General features: G+C 42.7%; 2 protein-coding genes across 2 annotated transcripts; both read left to right on the top strand.

Annotated features, from left to right (window-relative positions):
* The first annotated feature begins 221 nt into the window (after positions 1–221).
* On the top strand, positions 222–11,087 carry IFRD1 (interferon related developmental regulator 1). The gene is made up of 12 exons (XM_088529899.1): positions 222–536; positions 2,726–2,830; positions 3,652–3,733; positions 4,077–4,201; positions 4,504–4,661; positions 5,976–6,026; positions 6,123–6,301; positions 6,411–6,519; positions 8,232–8,366; positions 9,062–9,190; positions 10,301–10,396; positions 10,967–11,087. Exons 1-12 carry the CDS (start codon positions 491–493, stop codon positions 11,054–11,056), a joined length of 1,305 nt encoding a protein of 434 aa, XP_088386025.1. The 5' UTR covers positions 222–490; the 3' UTR covers positions 11,057–11,087.
* A 6,296-nt stretch (positions 11,088–17,383) lies between these two features.
* On the top strand, positions 17,384–23,308 carry LSMEM1 (leucine rich single-pass membrane protein 1). Its single transcript, XM_010213509.2, has 3 exons — positions 17,384–17,521; positions 20,600–20,740; positions 22,970–23,308. The coding sequence occupies exons 1-3, from the start codon at positions 17,395–17,397 to the stop codon at positions 23,176–23,178; spliced, it is 477 nt and encodes a 158-aa protein (XP_010211811.2). The 5' UTR covers positions 17,384–17,394; the 3' UTR covers positions 23,179–23,308.
* Positions 23,309–25,542: the final 2,234 nt, after the last annotated feature.

Genomic DNA, 25,542 nt, shown 5'->3' with positions numbered 1-25,542 from the left:
CAACCACCCTCTCCGCCCCGCCCGCCGCGCTCTTGGCGTGCAGCGCGATACGTCACTGATGACGCCAAGGCGCTGTCCGGCTGGCGCCACTGTCTCCTCCTTACGTCACGGGCCCGCGCGCGCCAGCCACCCGCGCGCTGCAGCGACACTCGCTGATTGGCTGCCTCCAGGCCCCGCCCCCTTAGCCCGGCTGCCTATAAAAGCGGCGCCGGCGCCTCCTCCGCGCCTTTAGCTCCAGGTGTCTGAGAGGAGAAAGATGCATCGATTCCGCTCGCGGGCCTTCACGGGGATCTCTGCCTTCGCCGCTGACTCGTCTCTCGCCTTCTTCCGCCCATCGCCGCTGCGCCGCGCCGGGGAGCCAGCCTCACAGAGACGCTGTAGTAAAAAGCGCGCCTGCTCCTCCATCGGCTGATTGTCGCTGCCACCCGGGCGGGGGGGAGCAGAGAGACCGAGAGCCGGCGAGGGAGCCGAGCCGAGCGCCGCCGCCACCATGCCCAAGCCCAAGAAGCGGGGGAGCAACCACCAGCGCGGAGCCGGTGAGCGGCGCGGCCACTGGGGCTGCGCGCATGCGCCGCGCGCGGGGCCTCTTGGGGCGCGTAGTCGTGGCGGCCGCGCGGTGCGCTGCTCTCCGTGCGGGATAGACTACATTTCCCGTGGTGCCCCGCGCCCCGGGCCGGGCGGCCTTGGCCGGCCGGGCCGCGCCCTGTGCGGCGGCGCCCTGGGGACCCGCGGCGCGTACGGAGGCCGAGGGGACAGCGGCCGCGAGGGCCCTGCGCTCCCCGCCGGCGCCGCGGCGGGGGCGACGGGGCCGGGAACCGGCTACGAAACCGCCAGCTCATGCTGTCCGCGCGCATGCGCCGCGCGCGGCCCCGCCCGGGCGCCGCCGCCGGCCGGTTCCCGCGGCGGCCCCATCTTGGTGCGGGGAGCCCTCGAGAGGCCCCGTAGGAGAGAAGCAGGGAGAGCTCCAGGCTGCCCCGGCGCTCCCGAGGGTCTGCGGTGCCACCCCAGGTCCCTGGGCCTTGCTGGGCAGCTGCAGGAAACACCCGGCAGGCCGGGCCTCTGCAGTATGCACAGAGCAGGGCTTTGGTGGTGCTCGGGACGGTGTCCTGAGGCGTCCTGGACAATGTGGAGTCGAGCGCACTGCTCAGCAGGAACGGAATAACAGATCTCCTGGGTTCCCCAGCAAACTGGGAGCCATGGGAATACCAGGTCAGAGCTTTCCCAGCTGTTAATGCAATGTCAGTAAAATACAGGAATAAACAATTAGTCATTCTTTATTTATCTAATCTTGATAAATAAGGTACAAGAATCAAAAGTTTTTTGGGGAAAAAAAAGGTGCCATTGTCATAAAAATGACATAAATTCTTCAAAAGCAGCCTTTTAGAGTGTCTTGTTGGCAGTATTTGGTTGCTCTGTGACTGGTTGCCCTTGAAACAAAAAAAGAGATCTTTGTACACAACTTTTAATTTGATATATAGGAACCTACTTGGAAGGTCTGCTGAAAGCTCAGGGAGGCGATATGGGCTTTGGAGGCCCTGCTCCTTGATGCAGGTTACACAGCAGTGAGAGTCAACCTTTACTTGGTGGGTCATTTAAAATGAGCAGCTGTAGGAACTGTTTTGGACAGGAGGAGTGTCTTTTGTTGCCTTTTTGGAAACAAAATGGAGCTTTTCACTTTCTTGTGAGTTGTTCAGCATCATGGTGATTTGCTTCTGCTGTTATGAAAACAGGTTTAAGTTAAAGGTGTGCATTCAATTGACTTTGCTGGTTACCAGGCTTGTCTTTGGCTCATTTGGTTCTCTGTTGTAGTCTATAGTCTGAGAGGGACAATGCAAGTGAGGGGGGTAACAGAAGCAGTAGCACAGTGTGGAAAAACGCATAGTATTTTAAACAAGACTAAAGAAAGGGACTTCTCTAATACTTATCCATGGGAGAATGGGGAAATATTATATAGGGTAGCCTTGCCCATTGTCTCTGCATCCATCTTTCACTCATTTCAGAAACACTTCTGTGAAGCTAAATCCTGCTACTTGCAATGCTCCATGAGCAGCATGTAGTTTTTGAATCCAGTGCTTTGCGTACTGTTTTTGGGGGGATATTAAGGCCATGAGTGTTTAGTCACATTCTCTAATTTCTGCAACCCTCCACTCCCAGTGCTAAGAGGAAATTTTTCTTGCCAGGGCTTTTGAGGTTTTAGCCTGTGTTTATAAACCAGTGTTAAACCTGAGATAGTGTTACAGGCTGCCTTTTGGTACCACTTTCTACAATGTTGAGACTAAAGGCTGAAAGAGCTGGTGAGAGCTTGGGTTGGGTGGTGCTGATGAGGCACCATGGTGAGGCATTTCATCATGTGCTGAACTGTGATGTATGTTTGCTTGGATGTGTAATTTATGGTGTTTTAAAATCCCTAAATTAAAAAATCTATTCTGAAGTCTTTAGGTAGCGGGTCTTGAATGGTTTAATTAACATAAAGCTGTTTTCAAAGAATTGGAAGTTCTGCTAACACTTAGAAAACTAGGTAAGTTCCTCCCTACTGTCACAAAAGATGTTCTAGAATGGAGGCAGGGAGAGGAGTCTTCAGAGCAGGTGGGAGTGAAGGAACTAACAGAGAAAGGAACAGGCATTGTTGGCAGTAATGGGTGGGAAGGGTCTGCTCCTGCAATTCAGACCCTCCTTTTCTCCTGTGCAAATAACTGAACTGTTGTGTTCATGTTTTTTCTTCAAGGTGGTCAGCCCAGAAATGTGCAGCCTTTTAGTGATGAAGATGCATCTATTGAAACTATGAGCCACTGCAGTGGTTTCAGTGATCCTGCTAGCTTCACTGAGGATGGTATAAGCTTTGTTTTTATTCTGTTCATGTTGTTGAAAACATAAAATCTGAGTTTAAATGTTATGTTTCTGTTTATATATTAGGCTCAGAATCCTCTAGATTATAAAATAAGGGCATTCTGCTAATCACCATATGGCTCTTAATCTTGTATACATCTTTTTGTATTTGACGTACATATAGCAAGAGCATGCTTCAGGTTTCATCTTCTCTTAAAGTTCTTGGCTTTCTTTCATATGTTCAATGCTTTAGATTTAAGATGTGTTTTGATATCATGTAGTTGAGGTAATGGTAGCTGCAAAAGAACTTGAGATGTAGTGAGTCATATCTGGTTTTGAACTTAACTTGGACTTCAGGAAACTCTCCTCACTGGAAGCAGAATCCCATCTCTCCCATCTGAGCTGGGCAGCTGCCAAATGTCAGTGTGTTGCAGGGAGGGCACCCAAGGGCCTCCTGCTGCCACAGGGGAATGAGGGTGGGAGACTCCACTGATTTGCTGGCTGGTTTGATGCCCTGTCAGTTGTATCAAGATTTATCTAACACCTGGTTAAGCTCTGCATTTATTTTCAGCATAGTGCAGGAAGCATGTATAGAATCAGCACATCACTGAGCTTTAAGGGTTTAATGGGTGTTTTTAAGAGGGGTTGTTAATTGCCACAGGCAATTGCCATCACTTCATTGCTGTACTACTGGATACTTCTGTTGCTGTTGTCTGTGTAGATTTAATTTCTTAGAGAAATACTAAAAAGCTTTAGTGTTAGATACTAGTCTATATAATGATAATGTATTGTATCAGTAGGTTTATTTTTTTCTTAACCAATTAGGGCCTGAAGTTGATGAAGAAGCAACTCAAGAAGACTTGGAGTACAAATTGAAGGGTTTTATTGATCTTACATTGGACAAGAGGTATGGTATATTTTGAGAAAACATTCAAATGTTGCTTGCTTCCTGTAATGTAAATATGTATCAACTCTGCAAGAAAAGAGTTCAAATTTCAGAAATGGCAGTTATCATGAATGGGGGGAGGATTGCTTCTGTTTAGATTTGAAAAGACTTGTTTCCCTTCACCATGTTGATGGATAAGTGAGAACAAGGCTTTCCTTATCTAAGAACTAGAAGTGCCTTTATTTCCAACTTGGTGTGCTGTCCTGAGCTTTGCAATGCAGAAGGTGTATAGCCTGCTGCCGTGATGAAATGCTGAGCTTTAACTGGAATTGGTTTCAAAAAGTCATCATCCTTTTTCTTACAGTGCAAAGACAAGACAAGCAGCTCTTGAAAACCTGAAAAATGCTTTTTCGTCTAAAATATTATATGAATTTATCATGGAAAGGAGAATGACACTAACTGATAGCATTGAGCGCTGTATAAAGAAAGGTAATCAACTTGCTTCTAGAAAATAATCCTGTGAAAGAGTAAGACTGTGAGGCTTCCTGACTACTTTAGAACACACGAAAAAGTTATGTTAGCAACTTTTCTTTAACTGTCACTTAACTTTAACTGTCAAAGAAAACTAATTCAAATTATCTCTTGTCTATAATTTCTCTTAACTTTTTAGTAAAAATGGGGGAGGGTGTATTTCTTGCTGAATTTCCACTTGGAAGGCTTCCAGCTCAGAGCTTTAAGGTGCTGAGGGGGATGGCCCAAGGTGAGCTCTCATGTGCTGTGTTACCGCCTAGGTAAGAGCGATGAGCAGTGCGCGGCTGCAGGACTGGCGGCGCTCCTGTGTGTGCAGCTGGGGTCAGGGATTGAAAGTGAAGAGATATTTAAGACCCTTGGACCAGTTCTGAAGAAGATTGTTTGTGATGGAACAGCCAGTATCCAAGCCAGACAGGCTGTAAGTGTAACATTAACTGCTCTGCTTGGCAGGGAGGGACAAAGGGCAGTTTTAGATGATATCATTGTTGTGTAGTGTAGAAGTAAAGGTTACTATGCTAGTGTGAACTTGATAGTGTTGATGTAACTTTCAAGTGGCAGCAGTTATCATTGGCTTGATAACAGATAACAGCAGCTATCATTGGCTTGAAAAGCTTCATCCAGAACTTAAAGGTTGAATATTAGGTGTGTTAACTCTCACTATATTGTAATCTCCTTCCTCACTTCAGAGGGCCATGGGACAGCTCCACAAGTTGAGTGCTGCTTTTGTGGCCCATCTTGGATGATGCTGTGGGAGTCCTCTAGGAAAGCGTAGCAAAGTCTTCCCACCAATGTAACTAATTTCCGTTACAGCAGAAGAATATTTATGCAAATATTTTTTTCATGATTAAATAATATAGCAAGTCTAGAACTACATGCTTAAAATACTTTTGGTAATAAAAATGCTTCTTAATTGATCATTTCACCTGTACATTAGTAGTATGGCTAAAAATTTAGCTTTACATCTGCAAGGAATACTGACTATACATCTATACATGGATATATGCTGAAATGCTAACTGAGGCCATTTTAAAGCTTTTGACAAGCATTTTATTTAGAACTTGAATTTTAATTAATATTCCTCACCACATGTTTACCATATATAGCTGATTACCTTTTCTGTTGTACTCAAGCCATGTTACACAGATATTACCAGCTGTAAGACGTAAAAGCTATTAAAGTCTGTCCTGGCATATTTAAGTGTGGCTTGGGGGGTTGTGTGGTGAACATGAATCCCACTTCGGACAGGCAGTGGGAACAGACCATGGGGAGAGGAGAAGGAACATGTAGGAGCTTACAGTAAAAGCTGGAAAGTTCCAAGAAAGGCTGTTGAAGTTGGTGGTTTTAATGCTGTTTAGTTTGTAATCCTTGGCAGAGAAAGGGAGGAATTTTCCACAGCTGTGAATAAGTATCAGTTGTCTGTTTATCAGAGTAGTTTCTGCCAGTTACTTCTAGTGGGATTTGAAAATATTATGAAAAGAATGCTATGTGTGGCTTTTCAGAAGGGCTTTTTAAGTTGAGTTAAATAATACTGTGTGAAAAGAAAATCCCTGAGTAGACAGAAACTAAAAAGTAACTATTACAAAGTAGCTGCGTTAAACGGTGATGAAGGTTTTGTTCTGTGAAGTCTTAATCTCAGGCCTCCATTTCTCCAGGTGTTAAATATACAAGTTTAGGATTTGTCAGCATAATTATTCATGTCAGACACTGACATTCTTCCTTTCTCTCTGTCTAGTGTGCAACCTGCTTAGGGATTTGCTGTTTCATTGTCACTGATGACATCACGGTAAGGAGAACATTTATATTTATTTTGAAACAGGATGAAAATATGTACATCTTCAACCCTGTTCATGATGTTTTGTGTGATGTTTTCCCTGTTCAGGAGCTGTACTCCACTATGGAGTGCCTTGAGACCATCTTCACCAAGGCTTACCAGCGAGACAGGGACACTAATGCTGTGTCAGGCACACACAACACTGTTCTTCACATCAGTGCTCTCTTGGCGTGGACGCTGCTGCTCACCATTTGTCCAATGAATGAAGTGAAGAAGAAAATTGAAATGTCAGTAACTTCCTAGAAAGCAAGTGTAATGGTGTGGGTTTTTTGCTTTCAATTCAATGAAGCAACATCAATGAAATTTGCATGTTTATTTTGTGGTTAACCCTTTTAGGCACTTACATAAGCTTCCAAGTCTGCTGTCTTGTGATGATGTAAACATGAGAATAGCTGCTGGAGAAACACTAGCTCTTCTGTTTGAACTGGCACGTGAAACAGATGCTGTAAGTACAAGTCAGCTGCTGAGTTTTTGTTGTGTTTGGGTGATGACAAAATGACCTTGTTAAACTGTCATATAGCCTCCCTGATCTCAGCAATTGACAGATGATCCACTGAGCTTGTTCTTTGTAGGGATGCTGCCCCAGTTTTTGACCATGGTGACATTTTACAGTGACTTATTAATGCTTCACATCAACTTAAATGGCTTAAAACCCGGTCAATTTAATAAAATGTTAATTTCAGAGCATACCAGAAATGTAGTGTGTAGCTGTAATGTCTAAATTCAACATTAACTTCTAAAAAAAAGTTTTCTTAGAGATGTTTCAAGATGAAACAGTAACTGCAGTCAGAGTGTTCTTTAGGTTCCTTAGTTTTCTACAGTCAGTCACTGTCAATCTGCATATGATCCTCTCACAGCTGATATTTTCTCTTGAGTAGAAACCATGGTGACTTTTAGCATTGTTTTTTCAGCATCCATCTTTGGGTACCTCTAAAAGGGTTGACTTAAGTAGTATGGCCTTTGTGACCGTTTTGGAGACAGTTGTAATAGGGGGCAGTTCTGGAGGGAGCTAATGATGTATGTCCAATTAGTCTTACTAATTTCTGAACTGTTTTCTTGATAGCACTGAAGAAAGTAGTGGCCATTTATTCATGGCACAGCTTGAGAGCTTGGTCAGGCACAGGCTTGTAGCTTGGTCAAGGCTGCTCTCCTTTCATTTTGGACAGTGCACTGTGGCAAAGCACAACTCCAGTTGAGTCAGGATGTAACACAGGCTAACATTACATGACTTGAAACAATGTGCTGAGAGTTTTGGTTAATTTTAAACAGGAGGGATTTGAGTCTTGGCTATGGAAGCCAGCTTCAAAAGAAAGGAAAATGATGCCTGAAATGGATCCTTTACTTGATCAAGCTGATTGAAAGTGACTAAACTTAAACTGCATTAGAGAGTAAGAGTTCAGTTACTCAAAATCTCTGGTTAATTTAATTCTATTTAACCAAGACTGTAAACTAGAAAAATATTTACTGTATTTTTGCTTTTGAACAGTGTCTTTCAAAAAGCGTGCAGTAAACTCAAGTTATAAGACAAAATATTCAATTAATAGGCTCACTTTCAGGCAAACTGCCACTGAGTTAGTAAATGGAGGATAGAAGTACTGCCTGCCAACATTTATGCACTAAATTTTACTTGATCTGTTATATATTTCTAAAAAAAAAAAAGAGCTTTTCTAACTTACCCTCTCCCTCCATATGAAACATGGGATTGAATATCCTTTGTTCAGCCTAATGGTGTGTCTCAATGATCTCCGAAGGCAGGAATTCTGTGCCCATAACCAGCTTACTCGCTGCCAGTGCTGTTGACAAGCTGAGTGCTTAGAGTGTAAGGTTCAACACATCACATAGGCAGTTTGAGCCCCTTGGGCTCTGCTATGGAGCGGAACAGAGTGACAGGGTATATGTATATTTGTATAGGCACCTTGAGGGAGCCCTGCTGTGCTGCACATGGCTGGCTGCTGGCACAGAGCTGCTAGTATCTGTCTGGGGTAAATGGATCCTGTGACTTCATTCTCTCTGCCCTAAGAGCACTGCAGTTGGACAGTCACTCACCCTCTGTCTTTAAATAGCAGAATGAAAGGTCAATAAGATGAGGTCTAGATGCCCAGAATGCAGGGTAGGCTGTTAAGTCCAGAAACTGAAAATTGTTCTTTTTTGGACTAGGATTTCTTTTATGAAGATATGGAACTTCTAACAGAGAAGTTAAGAGCTCTAGCTACGGATGGAAACAAGCACCGAGCCAAAGTAGATAAAAGAAAGCAGCGCTCAGTCTTCAGAGATGTTCTGCGAGCTGTTGAGGTGATTCTCATGTCTGTCTTGGGCTATACTGACTGTAATATGTAGTGTACAAATATGTGAAAATCTGTTTTTATAGAATAGTTGATGCATTAATGGATTAGTCTGCCTTAATGAACTGGATTATTGATTTGTTAAATACTTAATGTTTATCATATGGAGTCTCATGGATAAGACTTACTAAATGCTAGCTGGCAGTTAGAACTGATGTCTCTCAGAAACTAACGAGAAGGCCTTGAAATGATTTGAATTCACCTTGAGACTTGCTTGTAAAAAGTTTTGGACAGTTGTTACATTGTCACGAGTGCAGCTTGCTCCAGAATACAGCATTTGAAAGGCATGGGTTAAATTAGACTTAGAAATGGACTGAAAGGACTGAAAGCTGAATCTTGCAAGCAAAACTTTTATGAGATTAAGCTATATTCTTGTAGTCAAGTTCAAGATGAAAGTTATATTTGCTGATGGAGGAGGAGAAAGAAAAAGAAAATCACTCAAGCATATCAACCTCAAATCTTGAGTGAGATTCTTAAGGTACACACCAGCTTAAAAACAAATATGTTCTTTAGTATATATTAGTTGGGAGATCTTGGTGTTCTTGAAATAAACATAGTCAAAATTAAGCTCTTAATCCTTTGCATTAGGATCTGCACACATATTTTTGAGTTTAATTACATGTCACTGCATTCCGTGTTGTACAGGAGCGTGACTTTCCTGCTGAGACAGTTAAATTTGGACCAGAGCGCATGTATATTGACTGCTGGGTTAAAAAACAAACCTATGATACCTTCAAAGAGATCTTGGGGTCAGGGATGCAGTATCATTTGCAGGTGAGCTGCTGTTTGAAACATGCTGTTGGTCACATTCATGCTCTCTTACCAAGAGTCTGCTTCTCTGTTTAGTCTCTTAGTAATAAGTAAGATTATGAATTGTGTAATTATTAGTGGAATGTGTTTGCATTGGTAGGTAGCATTGAAGTTAGTATGTCTTAAGAATTTTGTTTAAAAATTTTTCACACCTGCTGGAATTGGGCAAAGTAAAAGCCATGTCAGCTTTGTACAAGATGACAACTTTGAGAGAAAGTGAGAAGGGAGAACTGGGCTAAGATGCAAGAACTGTCCTCATGAGCTGGCTCCAGGTTGTAGCCTGTGAGCCCTGAGCTGGAAGGTAGTGGACCTCTCCAAGAAATGATTTTTTTTAAAAAGTTGACCATCTCCTTAGCTTCTGCTTTTTTCCTGAATTGTCATGCTCTCCAAGCAAGCCTTAGTCATCTGGCTGCTGTGGAGTTGGGTGTGCTCCACCCTTCCTGCTCAGGCTTGTAGGAAGCAACACGAGGTTTGAGTCTAAAGTAATGAGGGTGACTGCAGCCTGGTGGTGACAGCATTCCAGAAGGGTGGGAATAGGTCTCAGCTCTGCTGGGAACTGAGTCAGCTGTTAAAATATGTATTGGAAGCAGGAACTGTAGCCTGGGAGTGTGTGCTCTGATAATACTGTAATTGGTGAATTAGAAGCTCCAGTCTCCTGTGAATTGGGTTCCTGCATGTCTAAGGGAAGCCAGGGTCCCTAGGCAACTAACACCTTTAAGTACTACTTTTAAAACCAGATGTCTGAAAACTTGTGTGCTGTAAGACTATATGGCTCTGAGTGCAGCTGCCTCATCTGGTGTAAAGGCTGTCCCAGAACACTATCTTGCTGGGGCAGAATAAATGGGGCAGCTGCCTCTGCTTCTTTGAGGGCAGTTCTTAGCCTTAGTCTGATTCAAAGAAGTTGAAGTTCAAAGAAAGAAGTTGAAGATACTGTGTTAGTATCAAATGGTAGTGGGAGTCATGCCCATGCACTGCTATTGCTGCTTATTGAACACTTCTTGATACTTGATAGTAGTCATCTCTGAAGGTTAACCAAAATGAATCAAACTGATTGTTATGTTTCTTGTTGTTCAGTCAAATGAGTTCCTTCGGAATGTTTTTGAACTTGGTCCCCCAGTGATGCTAGATGCTGCAACCCTTAAAACAATGAAGATATCCCGTTTTGAAAGGGTAGGTTGTTACACTGACCAAGTTTTGTTCACTTAATGTACTAATGTGCTTCTCCTGACTTGTGCTGTGTCCTATTAGCTGTTATTTTTGGCTCTTTCACTGAGCACCTTTCTGCTACAGCTTTTCTTAATAGGGGGTCTCAAGGTTGACTTGACTGCGACAGGTACCTAATTGGTGCTCTGTGTGGGTGAAGCTTGGTCTTGTCAGAGCAGTCGATTTCTGGGTGGAGTGATGAAGTCTTTACAAAGACAGTCTGGAATTCCCCAGAATGCCTTTGTTCTCGTGGTTGTGAATATAACGATCTCATTCGTGTGCCCTGAGCCATTTGACTCCTCTGAATCTCTTACTGCTTAAAACCAAACAAAAATGTGCAAATTTCATTTAAATGGATATAGAATAATGTTTATTTTCCCTTGGTGCCAAACTTGCGTTACTAAGTTTATATTATAAACTCTGCAAGGTCTATCCAGTTTTGCAATTATATGTTCAGCTGTTTCTTACATGATAAATTCTGCGGGACAGAAGCCTCTTGAACATCAGTGACAGCAAATAACTTCTTTTGTTTTGCAGCACTTGTACAACTCGGCAGCATTCAAGGCTCGGACAAAGGCCAGAAGTAAATGCCGGGATAAAAGAGCGGATGTGGGTGAATTTTTCTAGAGCTCCTTCTTCGTGGCATTCAATTTTAAGGCTTGCATAATCTAAGTATATTTGTAATCTTTAAGTGGGTTTTTAACTTTTTGTAGTCACAGCTTGCACTTGTACACTGGGATGATGTATAATATCTGTAAATATAATGCATGTTGTTACTTAGTTACATATATATTGTATATAGATTGATGGTAAGTTGGGTGCAGGGGTCAGTTATAACACTTAAATGCATCTTGGCTCAAAACTTGAATATACTGTAACTCAACTGTTAAATGGTGTGGGTAAATGTATTGAATAGCCATGTCAGAATCAATTCCTTAATTTGTACTAAGGAAAATTAATTTAATTTGACCAAGTGTTTTTGGTAGGAATGTGTTAATATGGAATGAAGCTTGTTGATGTGAAATTATTTTCAGTAAATTTTTAACTCTTAAATGTCAAATAGATGAAAAAAAAGTATGACTTTATACTGAACAGGACTATGAAGTTGAATTAGTTTTGCTTATAGTGAAGTAGTAAATGACAATACTTGCTTCAATGTAAGATAAAAACCCAAAATTCATGTGTTCTGGAACTGGTTGTTAAATTTTTGGAATAAAGCTCTTTCTCACTCTTTTGTCTAAAAGTAATTACTACCATGAATGAAAGGCTGAAATGTTGGAAAAATCTAATGCTTAATTGATGCATTTGATGTATCATGCAGAAGACTTGCTGCTTGCCCAGCCAGACATATGGCTAAATTCCTTTCAGTTCTTCAGCAGATGCTATATGAAATTACAAAAATAAGAAGGTGTAAGGGGGGGTATGTATGTGCCTGTATATATATTTTATAGGACTGTCTGCTCTTCTGCCTACCCTTGGTTGGTGACAGCCATTTGTCTTATAAATCATCACAAGTTTGTGGATCACGAGTCAGATGTTTCCCTTAGTTCTGGCATGCAAAACACTTTGTCCGCTTGTCCTACAGGAGACACTCTAGACATCCTGTTTCATCATCTTGAAAAATCCTCGCTCAGTTTAGTCTCCAGATGACTGGAATGTGCCAATAACTGGTCATCTTCAAGAGCATGATCCACTGTAAGGGCAATAAATCTTAAGTATCTGGAGCTTCTGAACCAAAAGATAAATAAAATTGCCTGCTGGAATGTGTTCTCAAAACTGAAAGTCTTATCTGCAAAAGAAATTAATTCAAAAAAATTTAAAATTGCCTCTGAATCAAGAAAAAATTAGGGTTTGTGGGAAGGGGACTGTTTTGGTTTTTTTGTTTTCCTTTGTAGTAGAGACAAAAATGGGATAACAAAAGAGTGTATTCCAGTAAAAATGACTTGAGTAGCAAAAAGCCATTGGTGTGAAGATTTCATCAGTGTAGTTCACCTTGGACTTGGGTATTTGGGGGTGGGAAGGAAGCATCCATGTTTGGTTGTGTCCTTAAATTACTCCTCTAAAATTGTAAATGTGTCAGAGGGTTTAAGGGGATGGGAGGTAAGGGAATAATGCGGCCTCTACCTTGAGAAAGAAATGAAAGGTGAACCCAGAAGGGCTTGTGTGTCAATTAATGTCTCCCTGTAAGTTGTGTTCTGGAAGCAGCCCAGGGCAGAGCTCAGCAAAAGATGGGAATGGTGCTGGGAATCCTTCAGGGGATATGGCTGAGTGTGGGCAGCTGTCTGTTTTCTTGCTTTGAGGGTGTCTGTAGAACCAAGGCGGCTCAAGGTGTGACCTACTGGGCTGCTTTGGAGCCTGTCACTTGGGTGGGAAACTGAAATGTTGGTATATGGATTCTCTGTGACATTTTCCCCTCAACACTGTAGTGGTTTTGGGTTACTCTGTGTAAGATTTGGTATCCTATATTCAATCTAAGGGGGCTTCAGGGTGGGTTTCTTGTTTGGTTCATGTCCCCTTTGTGTTAACCTAGCTGCTTCCTGGAATACTGCCAAACATGTTCCATGCAGGGAACAATCATCACTGCTAACAAGGGCTGCACTAGGCATTATTCTTTTAAGCAAGTAAGGATGTCCTACAACTTAGTCCCTCCTGTCCTTGTGCTCCATTTGATTTTGTGGCTGGGGTGGCGGGGTGGGGAGAAAGAGGAACATATGCTGTTTCTTCAGTATATACTTTGAATGTGGCTGTAACTGCAGTTTTAGAGATGAGACTCTTTTGCATAGCAAGCTGGTTTTAAAAATGAAAAAAGGTTTATGAAATATTTCCTGCTGAAAACACATCTCTACATGTGTAATAGAGCCCTGTGCTGCTGGCTTCTTTTTGGAAGCCAGGGTACTTAGCCAAGTTGAACACCAAATATAGCCCGGCGGAGACAGCCTGTTTCAGAGCTGTGCCCATGGGCTGTGCAGGAGCTGACAGCTTCTCATGGGGCTAAAAGGAGAGAAGGAGCTGCACACGTTTTCCTCCGGAGATTGTCCCATACCTTCTGTCCCAGCAAAATAGCGTGGCTATGTTGTAAGTAACGTTTCGTTCTCTTCTGCTTTTATTGAATTCCTTTTAGACTAGATTGTTGTTGCCTTTTCTGTGCAGACTTTCAGTGACTTCTTACACAAGGTGCTAATTTAACCACAGCAACTTGGGAAATTTAAAAGTCAGCTGGGGAAATGATCGTTAAGCAAGGTTAAGTACGAGACGGAAGGACCTAAAAAGCACCATGTTAGATGAGTGTGTTGGGAAGTGATCACTGGTTGTGAACCGTGATGCCAGTGTCTATATCCTCTCCCATTTGTTCTGGGATGCCAGTGGAAAAAAAGAAAACCACAACAAATGCAAAATAGTTAGACTTTGTTCATTAAGTACTGATTTTCTTCACTGCAATTACATGCTCAGTGAGTGAATTGGTTTAAAATATTTAATAAGGAACCTAGCACATGTGTAGATTTGATTTCTGACTGTGGATCAAAGCTACTCACGTTCCTTACAGCTCAGGTTGTTAAGAAGCGTCTTCCAGGAACCCGCAGGGAGGTTCTGCTCGAAATGCCCGAGGGAAACGTCTGCTCCCCTGAGGCTAAAAATAGTGGGGCCCTGGGTGAGGTAGTGACTTTCACCACAGTGCGGCTGCGAGCCGGGAATGCGGCAGCGCGAGGCTGCGGCGAGACGCTCCGCGTGGGAAGTTAGTGCCACACGGCCGCGGTCCTGAGAGTCACCGGCGCAATGAGGGTTACGGCAGGGGGTCTCTGCAGTCCTCACCTTCCTACCTGATTTCTGTATTTTGCAGTCACAAACCTCAACAGACAAAAGTCATAGTTTTTATGTTGGTCTCTATTAAATTTAAATAGAAAAAAGCATTACACGTAGGCTGGTCAGTCTCCACTTATTATTGGGAGAACTAGTCCATTTCCCAAAAGTGAGTAGAACACTTGGTCTTCACAGTTTTATTGAGACATAGCGAATAGTTGTTTGACTCTGTGCTCAAATTTGAGGGAGAAAACATCCCTATGCATAAATTATGACAGTATTTTCCTCTGGATCTGGATAATCTGGGTTAAATGAAAAAAAAAATGAGAAAAAAAAGTGGAAAAAGTCTTTTTTTCTTTCTTGTAAGCATTTAGACTTCTATTCCTCATACTTTGTTTATTTTTGGAGTGGTAAGATAGGACTTTGGTCATGATACCTTTTTTCTATTTCTTGGCAAGGAAGAGGGGGAGAGGCAATTCAAGGGGGGCGGTTCAGCCCATGAAGGATGCAGAAATCACCCTTGGGTGCTGAACTCCCACCATGAAGAGGAGGCTTGTGCAGTAGGAAGCACTGCTGGGTAAGCTGAACTTAACAGATTTGATAAAACGCTAAATGGGTAAGATGTGACTGGCCCCTGCTAAGGTACCTTAAAATAAAGGGAACATCCTCTGGAGGTACCTAATTTTCTTTACTGATTAGAGGGGGAGTTAGCAGCAATGCGTGTAGTTGTGTAAGATACCCCAGAGCGCTGCATGAGCTGGCCAATGTCATAGCTAAGCCACTCTCCATCATCTTTGAAAGATCCTGGAGAACAGGGGAGGTGCTGGAGGGCTGGAAGAAGACCAATGTCACGCCAGTCTTCAAAAAAGGCAAGAAGGAGGACCCAGGCAACTACAGGCCAGTCAGCCTCACCTCCGTCCCCGGAAAAGTGATGGAACGGCTCATACTGGCTGTTGTCTCCAGGCACACGGAGGACAAGAAGGTGCTCAAGAGTAGTCAGCATGGATTCACCAAGGGGAAATCTTGCCTGACTAACCTGATAGCCTTCTATGATGGAATGACCAGCTGGATAGATGAGGGGAGAGCGGTGGATGTCGTCTATCTCGACTTCACCAAGGCTTTTGACACCGTCCCTCACAACATCCTCCTGGGCAAGCTCCGGAAGCGTAGGACGAATGAGTGGATAGTGAGATGGATTAGGAACTGACTGGATGGCAGGGCCCAGAGAGTGGTGATCAGCGGTGCAGAGTCTAGCTGGAGGCCTGTAGCTAGCGGTGACTCCAGGGGTCAGTCCTCGGTCCAGTCCTGTTCAATTTATTCATCAATGACCTGGATGAAGGCACAGAGTGCTCCCTCAGCAAGTTTGCTGATGACACGAAACTGGGAGGAGTAGCCGATACCCCAGAGGGCTGCGCTGCCATCCAGAGGGACCTGGACAGACTGGACAACTGGGCGGTGAAAAACCTCATGCAATTCAACAAGGCCAAGTGCAAGGTCCTGCACCTGGGGAGGAAGAACCCCAGACACCAGTAAGGCTGGGAACCGACCTTCTGGAGAGCAGCTCTGCGGAGAAAGACCTGGGTGTCATGGTGGACGACAAGTTGACCATGAGGCAGCAGTGTGCCCTCGTGGCCAAGAAGGCCAATGGGATCCTGGGCTGCATTAAGAAGAGCATCTCCAGCAGGTCGAGGGAGGTGATCCTGCCCCTCTACTCAGCCCTGGTGAGGCCACATCTGGAGTATTGTGTCCCGTTCTGGGCTCCACAGTACAAGAGGGATGTGGAGCTGCTGGAGAGAGTCCAGCGCAGGGCTAAGAGAATGATCAGAAGCCTGGAACATCTGCCCTATGAGGAGAGGCTGAGAGAGCTGGGCCTGTTCAGCCTGGAGAAGAGAAGGCTGAGAGGGGATCTAATCAGTGTCTATAAGTACCTCAAGGGAGTCAGTGAGGAGGATGGTGCTGGTATCTTTTCACTAGTGGCCACTGACAGAACTAGAGGAAAAAGCCGGAAACTGAAGTTTCAAAAGTTCTATAGGAACTTAAGGAAAAATTTTGACAGTGAGGGTGACAGAGCCCTGGAACAGGCTGCCCAGAGAGGTTGTGGAGTCTCCTTCTCTGGAGATCTTCAAAACCTGCTTGGATGCAGTCCTGTGCCACGTGCTCTAGGTGACCCTGCGTGTGCAGGGGGGTTGGACTAGATGAGCTCTAGAGGTCCCTTCCAACCTTAAGCATTCTATGATTCTGTGACACCTGGTGACAGCAACTGCATCTACTCCTTGCCCAAAGCAGTGCTATGTTTCTAGAGCACACTTTTGAGCCAGGATGACAGAACTGTAAGGTGATTAAGAAAGGATGTGCAACATGTAGGAACCTACTTAGGTATTGTTTCTTCTCTACATATAATCTTCCTGCATATGTTGATATATTTTTACATTCATTAACTCAGTTTATGCATCCAGACTTGGCAGAGAAGCTGTTTTTGCTGATGGGGTCCCATCCAGCACCCAGAGTCTTAGTCTGAAGAACAGATTTGCCATCAGACTTTAATTTGTCCAGAACTAGCATCTGTATCAAGTAGAAGTACATTAGAAGCGTATTTTTTGCTGCATTTTCCGCAGGTAGATAATAACGTCACACTGATATTGCAACCTGAATAAACAAACCTGTGTTCTTGCTGCTTATCTCCTATGCCTGTATCTGCTTTCTTGCCGTGTCTTGGTGCTTAAAGCAGAGGTCATGAATAATATCCTTTCTGGTGAAGTTACTGGACCTTTGCTTTCACTAAGCTCAGGATATCACCCTCCAGTTTATCAGGTACCCACCAAAATATAAAGGTTTTATAACTAAGCAACAAATCTTCGAATCAGCATTGGGTCTAGTGACATAGAGTGTCTGAAGAGGTGCATATATACATATACATGCATGTACAAGTATCATATGGAAATAAAATTTTAGACTCATCAAAGATTTCCCAGAATAAAAAGCTACAGAGTGATTTTTTTTTCTCCCAAGATCCAGCAAGTGTGCCAGTCTTCGAAATCCCTTTATATGAAAGGTTGTTAGGGATACTCCGCATTTCCTCAGACAAGGATTCTTACCAGTTATATTGCATATCCATGTTTTAATTTTCTGCTTTTTAATCTGCTTTCTAAATTGTTTTTTTAGATATAATGGAGAGGCCTTCTTTGGAGATCAGCCTGCCCAATACTCCAGAAGAGGGAAAACTCTACGTAGTGGATTCCTTAAATAACCTCAACAAACTAACCGTTTGTCCCGATGACGCCCAGCACGTGCTAGGTAGGTGTAATGAGCAATGCCGAGCGCGGCACACACAGCGGGTCAGGATGGGGAGTTACGAGCGGCGCTTGAAAAGGCCGCGCTTGTCATGTGCTGTTGATGGCAGCAGCTCAACAGGCCAATGTATGTCAAGCTCTGCACTGAAAAATGTGAGAAAAGGATGGCAAACAGCATCCTTTACCCACAACAGGCAGAAGCTGCCATAGCTAAATGAGAACAATGGTTTAGCTGCTCCTGTTGACTAAGAGTTTGTGCTCCTTTGGCTAAGGCTTTGCTGCTGAGATGGAGCTTGCCCTTCATTTTGATTTAGATCTGGCAGGTGATTGTTTGCAGCACAGTTCCTCTAGTGCTGCCCAGTATGTGCCTCCTACACGAGTAACACCATGACTCTCCACAAGCACAAAAATTTGAATGTGACAATAGAAATACCAGTGAATTTCTGTTGATTCTTTTCAGACACATCTCCTAAGGACTCAAACCAGTTACCTGAAACACTCTATGAGACTTGTAAGAATTTTAATTCACAGATTTCTTTGCTTATGGTTAAAAATGGGCTCTCCCAGTTTTGCTGGGTTTATATGATATTTATCTTTGCTTGTGGCAACAAGGATATTTTTAGCTAGTGATAAATTCTGTAAATCCTATTAGTAAAATACATAAAATGAATTTTCATAGCTGGCTTATTCAGCAGTGTATATAAATCCCAGAAAATCAGTGGGATTTGTGGAGTATTTTTCACTTGCTCCATAAATTTAATTCCCATAAATACTAAATGCTGTGGATGATCCAATAATTTATCTGGGTGATGCCCAGTTTGGTTTAGAAATGACATTTTGAGCGTTGCAGTGCACATAACATGGCTTTTGCTCAGTACGACCCGGCATAAGCAAGCTCACTAACAGTCATGTTAAAAGCTGTTTAAAATGTAAAGGCCTTTGGTTAGTTTGGCTGGAGATATTTCCAGAGACCTCCTACGGCTTCAGTGAATTGCTCAGCTCCCGGTCTGCTCATTATTAAAGTCCCATATTATTCCCTCAGCTTTATCGCTAAACACCTGAAAGCCTTCTACCAGATAAAACCAAAGCACAGTCTAGAGAGATATTTTTAATAGATGCATGTGCTACTTTCCCTTTCAAACTGGCAAGAGATCAAAAGCTACAGGTAGTCTGGTTTTGTATGCAATTATAACGTGACTTTAGCTAATGTTATTTCTAGGCTAATATCAAAATGAAATTACCTCCTTGCTTCCCCCTCCTCCAAACAATAAATAAGCCAAAACTTTGGAAATAAAAGTATCTGGAAAATTGGGATTAAAGAACTCTGGCTCAAGTAGGGCCACAAAGATTGAAGTTAAGGGAATTGGAGCATCTCATATATGAGAGGCTGGGAGGGCTGGGACTGTTTAGACTGGAGAAGAGGCAGCTCCACTGGATCTTCTCAGTATTTATAAAGATCCCATTATAAAATGGAAAGACTAAGTGAGCTGGGAAATGAGGAAAGGCTAAGCGAGCTGGACCTGTTTAGTCTAGAGAAGAGAAGACTGAGAAGAGATCTGATCAACATGTATAAGTACCTGAGGGGTGAATGTAGGGAAGATGGGGCTAAGCTCTTCTCGGTGGTGGCCAGTGACAGGACAAGGGGTAATGGGTATAAATTAAAACACAGGCAGTTCCACTTCCATCTGAGGAAGAACTTCTTTCATGTGCGGGTGACAGAGCACTCAAACAGGCTGCCCAGAGTGGCTGCTGAGGCTCCGTCTCTGGAGATCTTCAAAAATTGCCTGGATGCCACCCTGTGCCACGTTCTCTAGGTGTCCCTGCGTGAGCAGGGGAGTGGGACTAGATGATCTCTAGAGGTCCCTTCCAACCTCAGCCATTCTGTGATTCTGCAAAAATGGGGGAGGGTAAAGAAGATGGGGGACAGACTCTTCTCAGTGGAGCCCAGTGACAGGACACAAGGCAAAGGGCACAAACAAGAAAACACTTCGTTGTGGAGGTGGCTGAAGATTGGAATAGGTTGCCAAGAGAGTCTCCATTCCTGGGGATGTTCAGTGGGTGACGGGACGTTCTCTTGGTCCCGCTGTTCCAGCTGACCCTGCTTGAGCAGGGGGTTGCACCAGACGCCCTTCACGAGTCCCTGCCAGCCTCAACCACACTGTGGCTCGGTGAAGTAGGAACTTACTTGATATCCAGATGAATCTCAAATGAGTCTGCTCGCTTCACTTTCCACATTATATTTAAGGCTCATTGCCACTTTTCATTTGATTGCAACTCTTTTTATGAGAGAATCCACTGACTTTTCCTCTATGTAACACATTCTTAAAAGAGTAATAGGCCAGCACGCCACTCACATTTGAGGGAAGCATGGCTACTGCTTGTTGTTTCCTTTCCCTCACTCTCCATGTGCTTGAAGGACAACCATCTGCTTCATTTTGTGACAAGTCTGAAGGATATGCACTTTGGTTTCTGTTTGAATGAAACACACAGAACCTTTAGAACATTTTCAGAGAAGAAGAATATACAAAGCATTGAAGATAAAAAAGTCCAAATTTATATTAATCTTAACCAATATTAGGAGCTCAACTTGAGGGGCTTCATTTGGAAATTTAGTCATCCCAGGGATATTTCTATCATCAAATAGATAACTAACTTGCCTAAGAGGAAAAGTATGGGATTAATCTGTACCCAGGTTTTCAGTAAGACTTTTTTACTTTCTTCAGTTTATAAAAAGTTGGGTCTCTTCAGGCTTTTAGAAAGCTTTCTGAAGAAAATTTCACTGGACTCAGTGGATTTTAAACAATTGTTCAGCTTCAACGAAGCACTGTATTGTAACAACAACAACTAAATTTTATTGAAATATTCCAACAGCTATAGTTTCTATACTTCCGAAGTCTGGTAATTCCAAGATGAGCTCATGAAGTTGGTTTCTTTCCTTCTCATGCAGTATTGCAGGAAGTGAAGTCTGTTGCCATTAAGATATATATTGAATAATATTTGCTTGGAACCAGAAGCATTTTGTCATTTATTCTAAGCATTCCTAACATTTTTCATCACAAAATGATCTCTCACCTCATAACAGATGAAGAAGATGAGAACGCTGGTGGTACTGGAGGATACATGGCATGGAGCAACATAAGAAACCAATGCTTGTTCGTCATCACCTTGATTCTTACTTTGATTGTCAGTTTGGCACTTGTTTCATTCGTAATATTCTTAATAAGTAAGTAAAACAAAACGTGGTTCTTAAAAATGAAGGGATAAATGAAAGAAGAGAAAGTATCTTTCTACCTTATGTTACTGCTATATTTGAGCAGTCTGAAGCTTTAACTGGTTATTGACACCAGGTCTTGGTTTTGGGTATAAAGGCACAGGCCTCTACTCCCTGAGCTAAAAGGTTCAACTTTGTTGTTAAAGCAAAGGCTTTATAAGGTTAAACAGTTATGGAGATAAGGGCATTGTGTATGGCTGCAAAGTAACATTTAATGCTGTCTCTTTGTGCTCATATCTAATGCAGCTTCCACCTCACATGTTGGAGAAGTTTTGTAGAGATAAAAGAAAAAAATTAAATGGGTAAATAGCAGCCAAAATACACAATGGCACACATTTAGTGGGCAGGGCTCAGGTCTGATATACATTACAGAGAAATTTTTGCGCTCTCAGACACAGAAAAATGTGGTTTCTCTTTAGTGCTGTGCCGGGATTAGCCTAGAACGCATTCCCTCATGACACGACTAATTGTTCTAGACAGGAATGAAAGGCTCCTGCTTTGTCTCAGCTATTCTGAACTCAGCAAGGTTGTTTTTTAAACAAAAATTAGTTTATCTTTCACAGTACTTTATCAGTTGAGGCCAGATTTAAGACAGGAAGATAATCTACACCTAAAAGGCTCACACAACTTGCATTTATTTATGAGGCAGTAAGGAAAAGAACTCAGCAAGGTTAAACTGTGTTTCTGAAAATGCTGACTGAAAATTAAATGTTTCATTTTAAAGATGATTGTATGGTGATGAGACGCTTTGAAAATACACAGGTAAAACTCAGTCTTGGTGTCATTCCACTGAAATTGGAATTAACCCAAGCTAACATTTAAATGGAATATTTAAATGAATATATTTTATTTTATTCACAGAAAGATCTGGCAGTTGCAAACTAAGAACTGTCTGGAAATTGTTTGGAACTAAGAAAAGTTCAAACAAAAGAAACAAAAAACAGATAAGATAACTTGCAATTGGCAAGTAGGATCAAGCCTGTAGATATAATTATTGTTCTGCTTGAGCAGGGCTGGTTGGGTTGGCTTGGCTAACACTGCTAAGATACAGGTGACCTTGGCTTATGGAGCCCTTGCCACCCTTGGGTTTTCTGTGCTAACTTTACTGAACAGAGTATGAAGTGAATTATTTTAAGTGAGAAGTCCATTTTCAAAGAAATGGAATCCATGGAATCCATCCAGATTTCTTCCCCTATACTAGGATCTTCACTGGAGCATAGCAGAGACACTCACTTTCCTTCTCAAGCAAGAAATCCCAACCCCTAACTGAAGCTGTTCACAAGCTCTCAAAGGAGGGAACATCAGGGAAGTGAAGAGCACAAAGGAATCTTGAGCTGCAAAACACGAAAAAAAAGTGTCTTAGATATGACTTGCAGACGTGCTTGACTGGGAGCTGCTGAAAGTGCAGCTCTGGTACAGGGGGATGAACAACATGACCTCCTAGTGGAAAAAAATCGTGAAGTAACTGTGGAGGGGCTACTGATAGATAGAGGTTAAAGGAGTTTGCTTGTGCTCAGGTTAGTAAAGGCCTGTGTTTTTCAGAACTCAATTTCCAGTAGTGTTTATCTCAGATTATGTTTGCAATTCACAGGCATAGACTCATTTTGTATCGGCACTATAAGACTTAAGCTTTTGTCAGCTTTAAACCCACAATTAAACTTTGTAAACTTAAGAAGGCCAGAATAATATTGACTCCAAATGAGTATATGTGAGTGATGCTATTTTATTGGTGCTCCAGAGGAAACTGGCTCTTAATGCTATATCTGCAAGAATTCTCTGTTAATCTACATGTTTTAGGAAATCAAGGGATAAGGCAGTAGTCTTAGGTCTTGGTGAATGTTTTAACAACTGCACTTTAGATGCAATTGTTTAGATGCATACAGACACATGCTGTTTAGAAAAGCATCTTGGAGTTCCCACATAACCTATTTTCCAGTGGCTGCTGGAATGAATATGTTCATGAATATTGCAGAAACTGTCTGAGCTAGTGTATTTGACTGTATTACTCTGCACCACACTGAATAAAGACAAAATAAGCAGGTAAGATATCAGGTGAGCAGTAGTACCAGATGCGCAACTTCTTATCATCAGGTTCTGCAGCTGTACAGGGATGTAAGAGAGGAGAGTGTTGCTTTTGACCTGAATGTTACCAATTTAATGTGGTCTCTTTCCCTTTTCAAGTTCAAACTAGGAACAAGATGGACCAACTATCAAGCAGACTAATATCTGAAAGGAAAAGCATTGAAGAGCTTAAGAAAATGAATGATATGATATTAAAGCATCTAAATCAATCAGGAATTAAGGAAAAGGAGAGAGACGTCTTCCCACTAAATCCCGACCTTCACGAATTCTTATTCACACAAGCTGAGCTGAAAATCCCTGGAGAATAGATCTTCTTTGGAATGAAATTCATTGTCACTGGATTCATGCATTCAGATATTTTCACACGTGACGCAGAGGTTACTTCAACATTCTGATGTGGTCACAGGAACACCAAAAAAAGACATTTAAATAAAAAAAAAAGAAAATCCATAAATGAGGTGTTTTATGTAAACACAGATTTTCAAAAGTATGAAAAGATATACAATGAGCAGTGGAGAAAAACGAAAGGTAGGAGAATTCCAGATTCCCTGTGCATCATAAATTGTTATGGATTTAATGTTACTTTAAATGTAAGTGAATGATCACATAAAATAGTGATTTTCGTTCAAATGATTCCAGCAAGGATCTTTTTCTCTCAAGCCTAATTGTAATCCTAGCTCTAAAAGTTTTATTCAGCACATGCTGGATGCAAGGCAACAAGTATGGCCCAAATGAGAAAGTCCTCAGAGAAACTATCTCTCTGCAGCATTCACATTTTGCTGGGGACCTCTTTCCTTTTCCTGCTGTGACCCAGATGATGAACTCCTTGGAGAAGCTATCTCTGTATGGCATATTTCTTCTGCTGGAGGGCTCTCTCCAAACTTACAGCTATTGTGCCTGTAGGTTTTCTCTTTTCCTCAACCCTAACCCTAATTCTAACCCTAAATATTTTATTTCACACGCTAAGGGTGCAAGATCACAACTGTGGCCCAGATGAGAAACTCCTCTCAGAAGCTACCTCTGGGCAGCATTTTCCTCCTGCTGGGGGCCACTCTGAAATCCTACAGCTATTGCACCTGTAGGTTTTCTCTTTCTCTCTGCTCTGTCCCTAACTCTAAAGATATACTCGGCACAAGCTGGGTGCAGGACCCCAAGCGTGGGCCAGATGACAGACTCCTCAGGGAAACTGTCTCTGGGCAGCCTAAGCCTTCCTCTGGGGGCCTCTTTCCAAAAGCATAACAACGTCACCTCTAGGCTTTCTCTTTCTCCTAATTCTAATCCTAACCACAAACCCTACATCTTTTATTTGGCACACTGAGAGTGCAAGACCCCAACTGTGGCCCAGATGAGAAACTTGTCAGAGAAGCTATCTTTGGGCAGTGTTTTCCTTCCACGGGGGGCCCCCTCTCCACCTGTATCGCTATTGGGCCTCTTGGCTTTCTCTTTCTCTCAAACTTAACCCCAGCCCTAACCCTAAAAGATTGACAAGCTGGGCACAGGAACCCGTGTGACCCAGATGAGAAACTCCCCAACCCTAAAAGAGTTACTTGGCATATGCCGGGTGCAGGACCCCAGCTGTGGCCCAGACAAGAAACTCCTGAGAGAAACTATCTCTGGGAAACATCTTCCTTTCATTAGGAACCCTGCAACCCTACAGCTATTTTACCTCTAGGCTTTCTCTCAACCCTAATCCTAACCCTAAAAGATTTGCTTGGCCACAAGCCAGTTCTGCAGTGGCGCTTACTAGTTTGCCTTACTGTGTAGTCTAAACATACTGACTTACAATTTCAGGAAAAATGAACTTAATTAAAAACAAGCCTGTAAAGACAAACATGTCATATTCAGCCCAAACTAATGTTAACTGAATGTTGGTGTCATATTGTTCCTAGATAGGAAATGGTTTGGGGGACTCGGACGGCTTATACCCATCTCACAAGAGCAATACATGCTGTAGTCAGTATTTATGCGGAATTTTTGGGGAGAGGCCAAGTGTTTTTATAAAGTGATGTGGAATCACATGTTCTTGTGCTCTACCCAACATCTACTGTTGGCCACAATTGGAAACAGGATACAGGCCAGACAGAAGCCTGGTCCAAGCCTTCAAGTCCTTAAGATGGTGCAATGATTCAGAGGATGAAAGCAAGACTTGATGCTTTTTTCCTCTGACTTTATTCAGTTGTGGAGATTGACATCCAAAAATGGAATCACAAAAGGTACTCCTTGGTAGAATTGTCATTTTAGTCTTTGGATCATTCTGTTAATATGCACATGAAGAAGTCACGACAGTTTCCAATAAAGAAATTGGCCACAGAATCACAGAATGGTTGAGGTTGGAAGGGACCTCTGGAGATCATCTAGTCCAACCCCCCAGCTCAAGCAGGGACATCTAGAGCATGTGGCACAGGGTGGCGTCCAAGTGAGTTTTGAAGATCTCCAGAGAAGGAGACTCCACAACATCTCCGGCAGCCTGTTCCAGGGATCTGTCACCCTCGCATGAAAGATGTTCTTCCTTACATGGAGATGGAACTTCCTGTGTTTTAATTTATACCTGTTACCTCTTGTCCTGTCACTGGCTACCACTGAGAAGAGTTTAGCCTCATCTTCTTTACATTCTCCCCTCGGGTATTTGTACATATTGAAAAGATCCCCTTTCAAATTTCTCTTCTCCGGGC

The sequence above is a fragment of the Tinamus guttatus genome, unplaced genomic scaffold (genome assembly GCF_059628265.1).
Source record: "Tinamus guttatus ecotype Peru unplaced genomic scaffold, ASM5962826v1 Tinamus_guttatus_pri_ptg000355l, whole genome shotgun sequence".
NCBI lineage: Eukaryota > Metazoa > Chordata > Aves > Tinamiformes > Tinamidae > Tinamus > Tinamus guttatus.
This window is presented reverse-complemented; position numbering and strand designations above follow the sequence as displayed.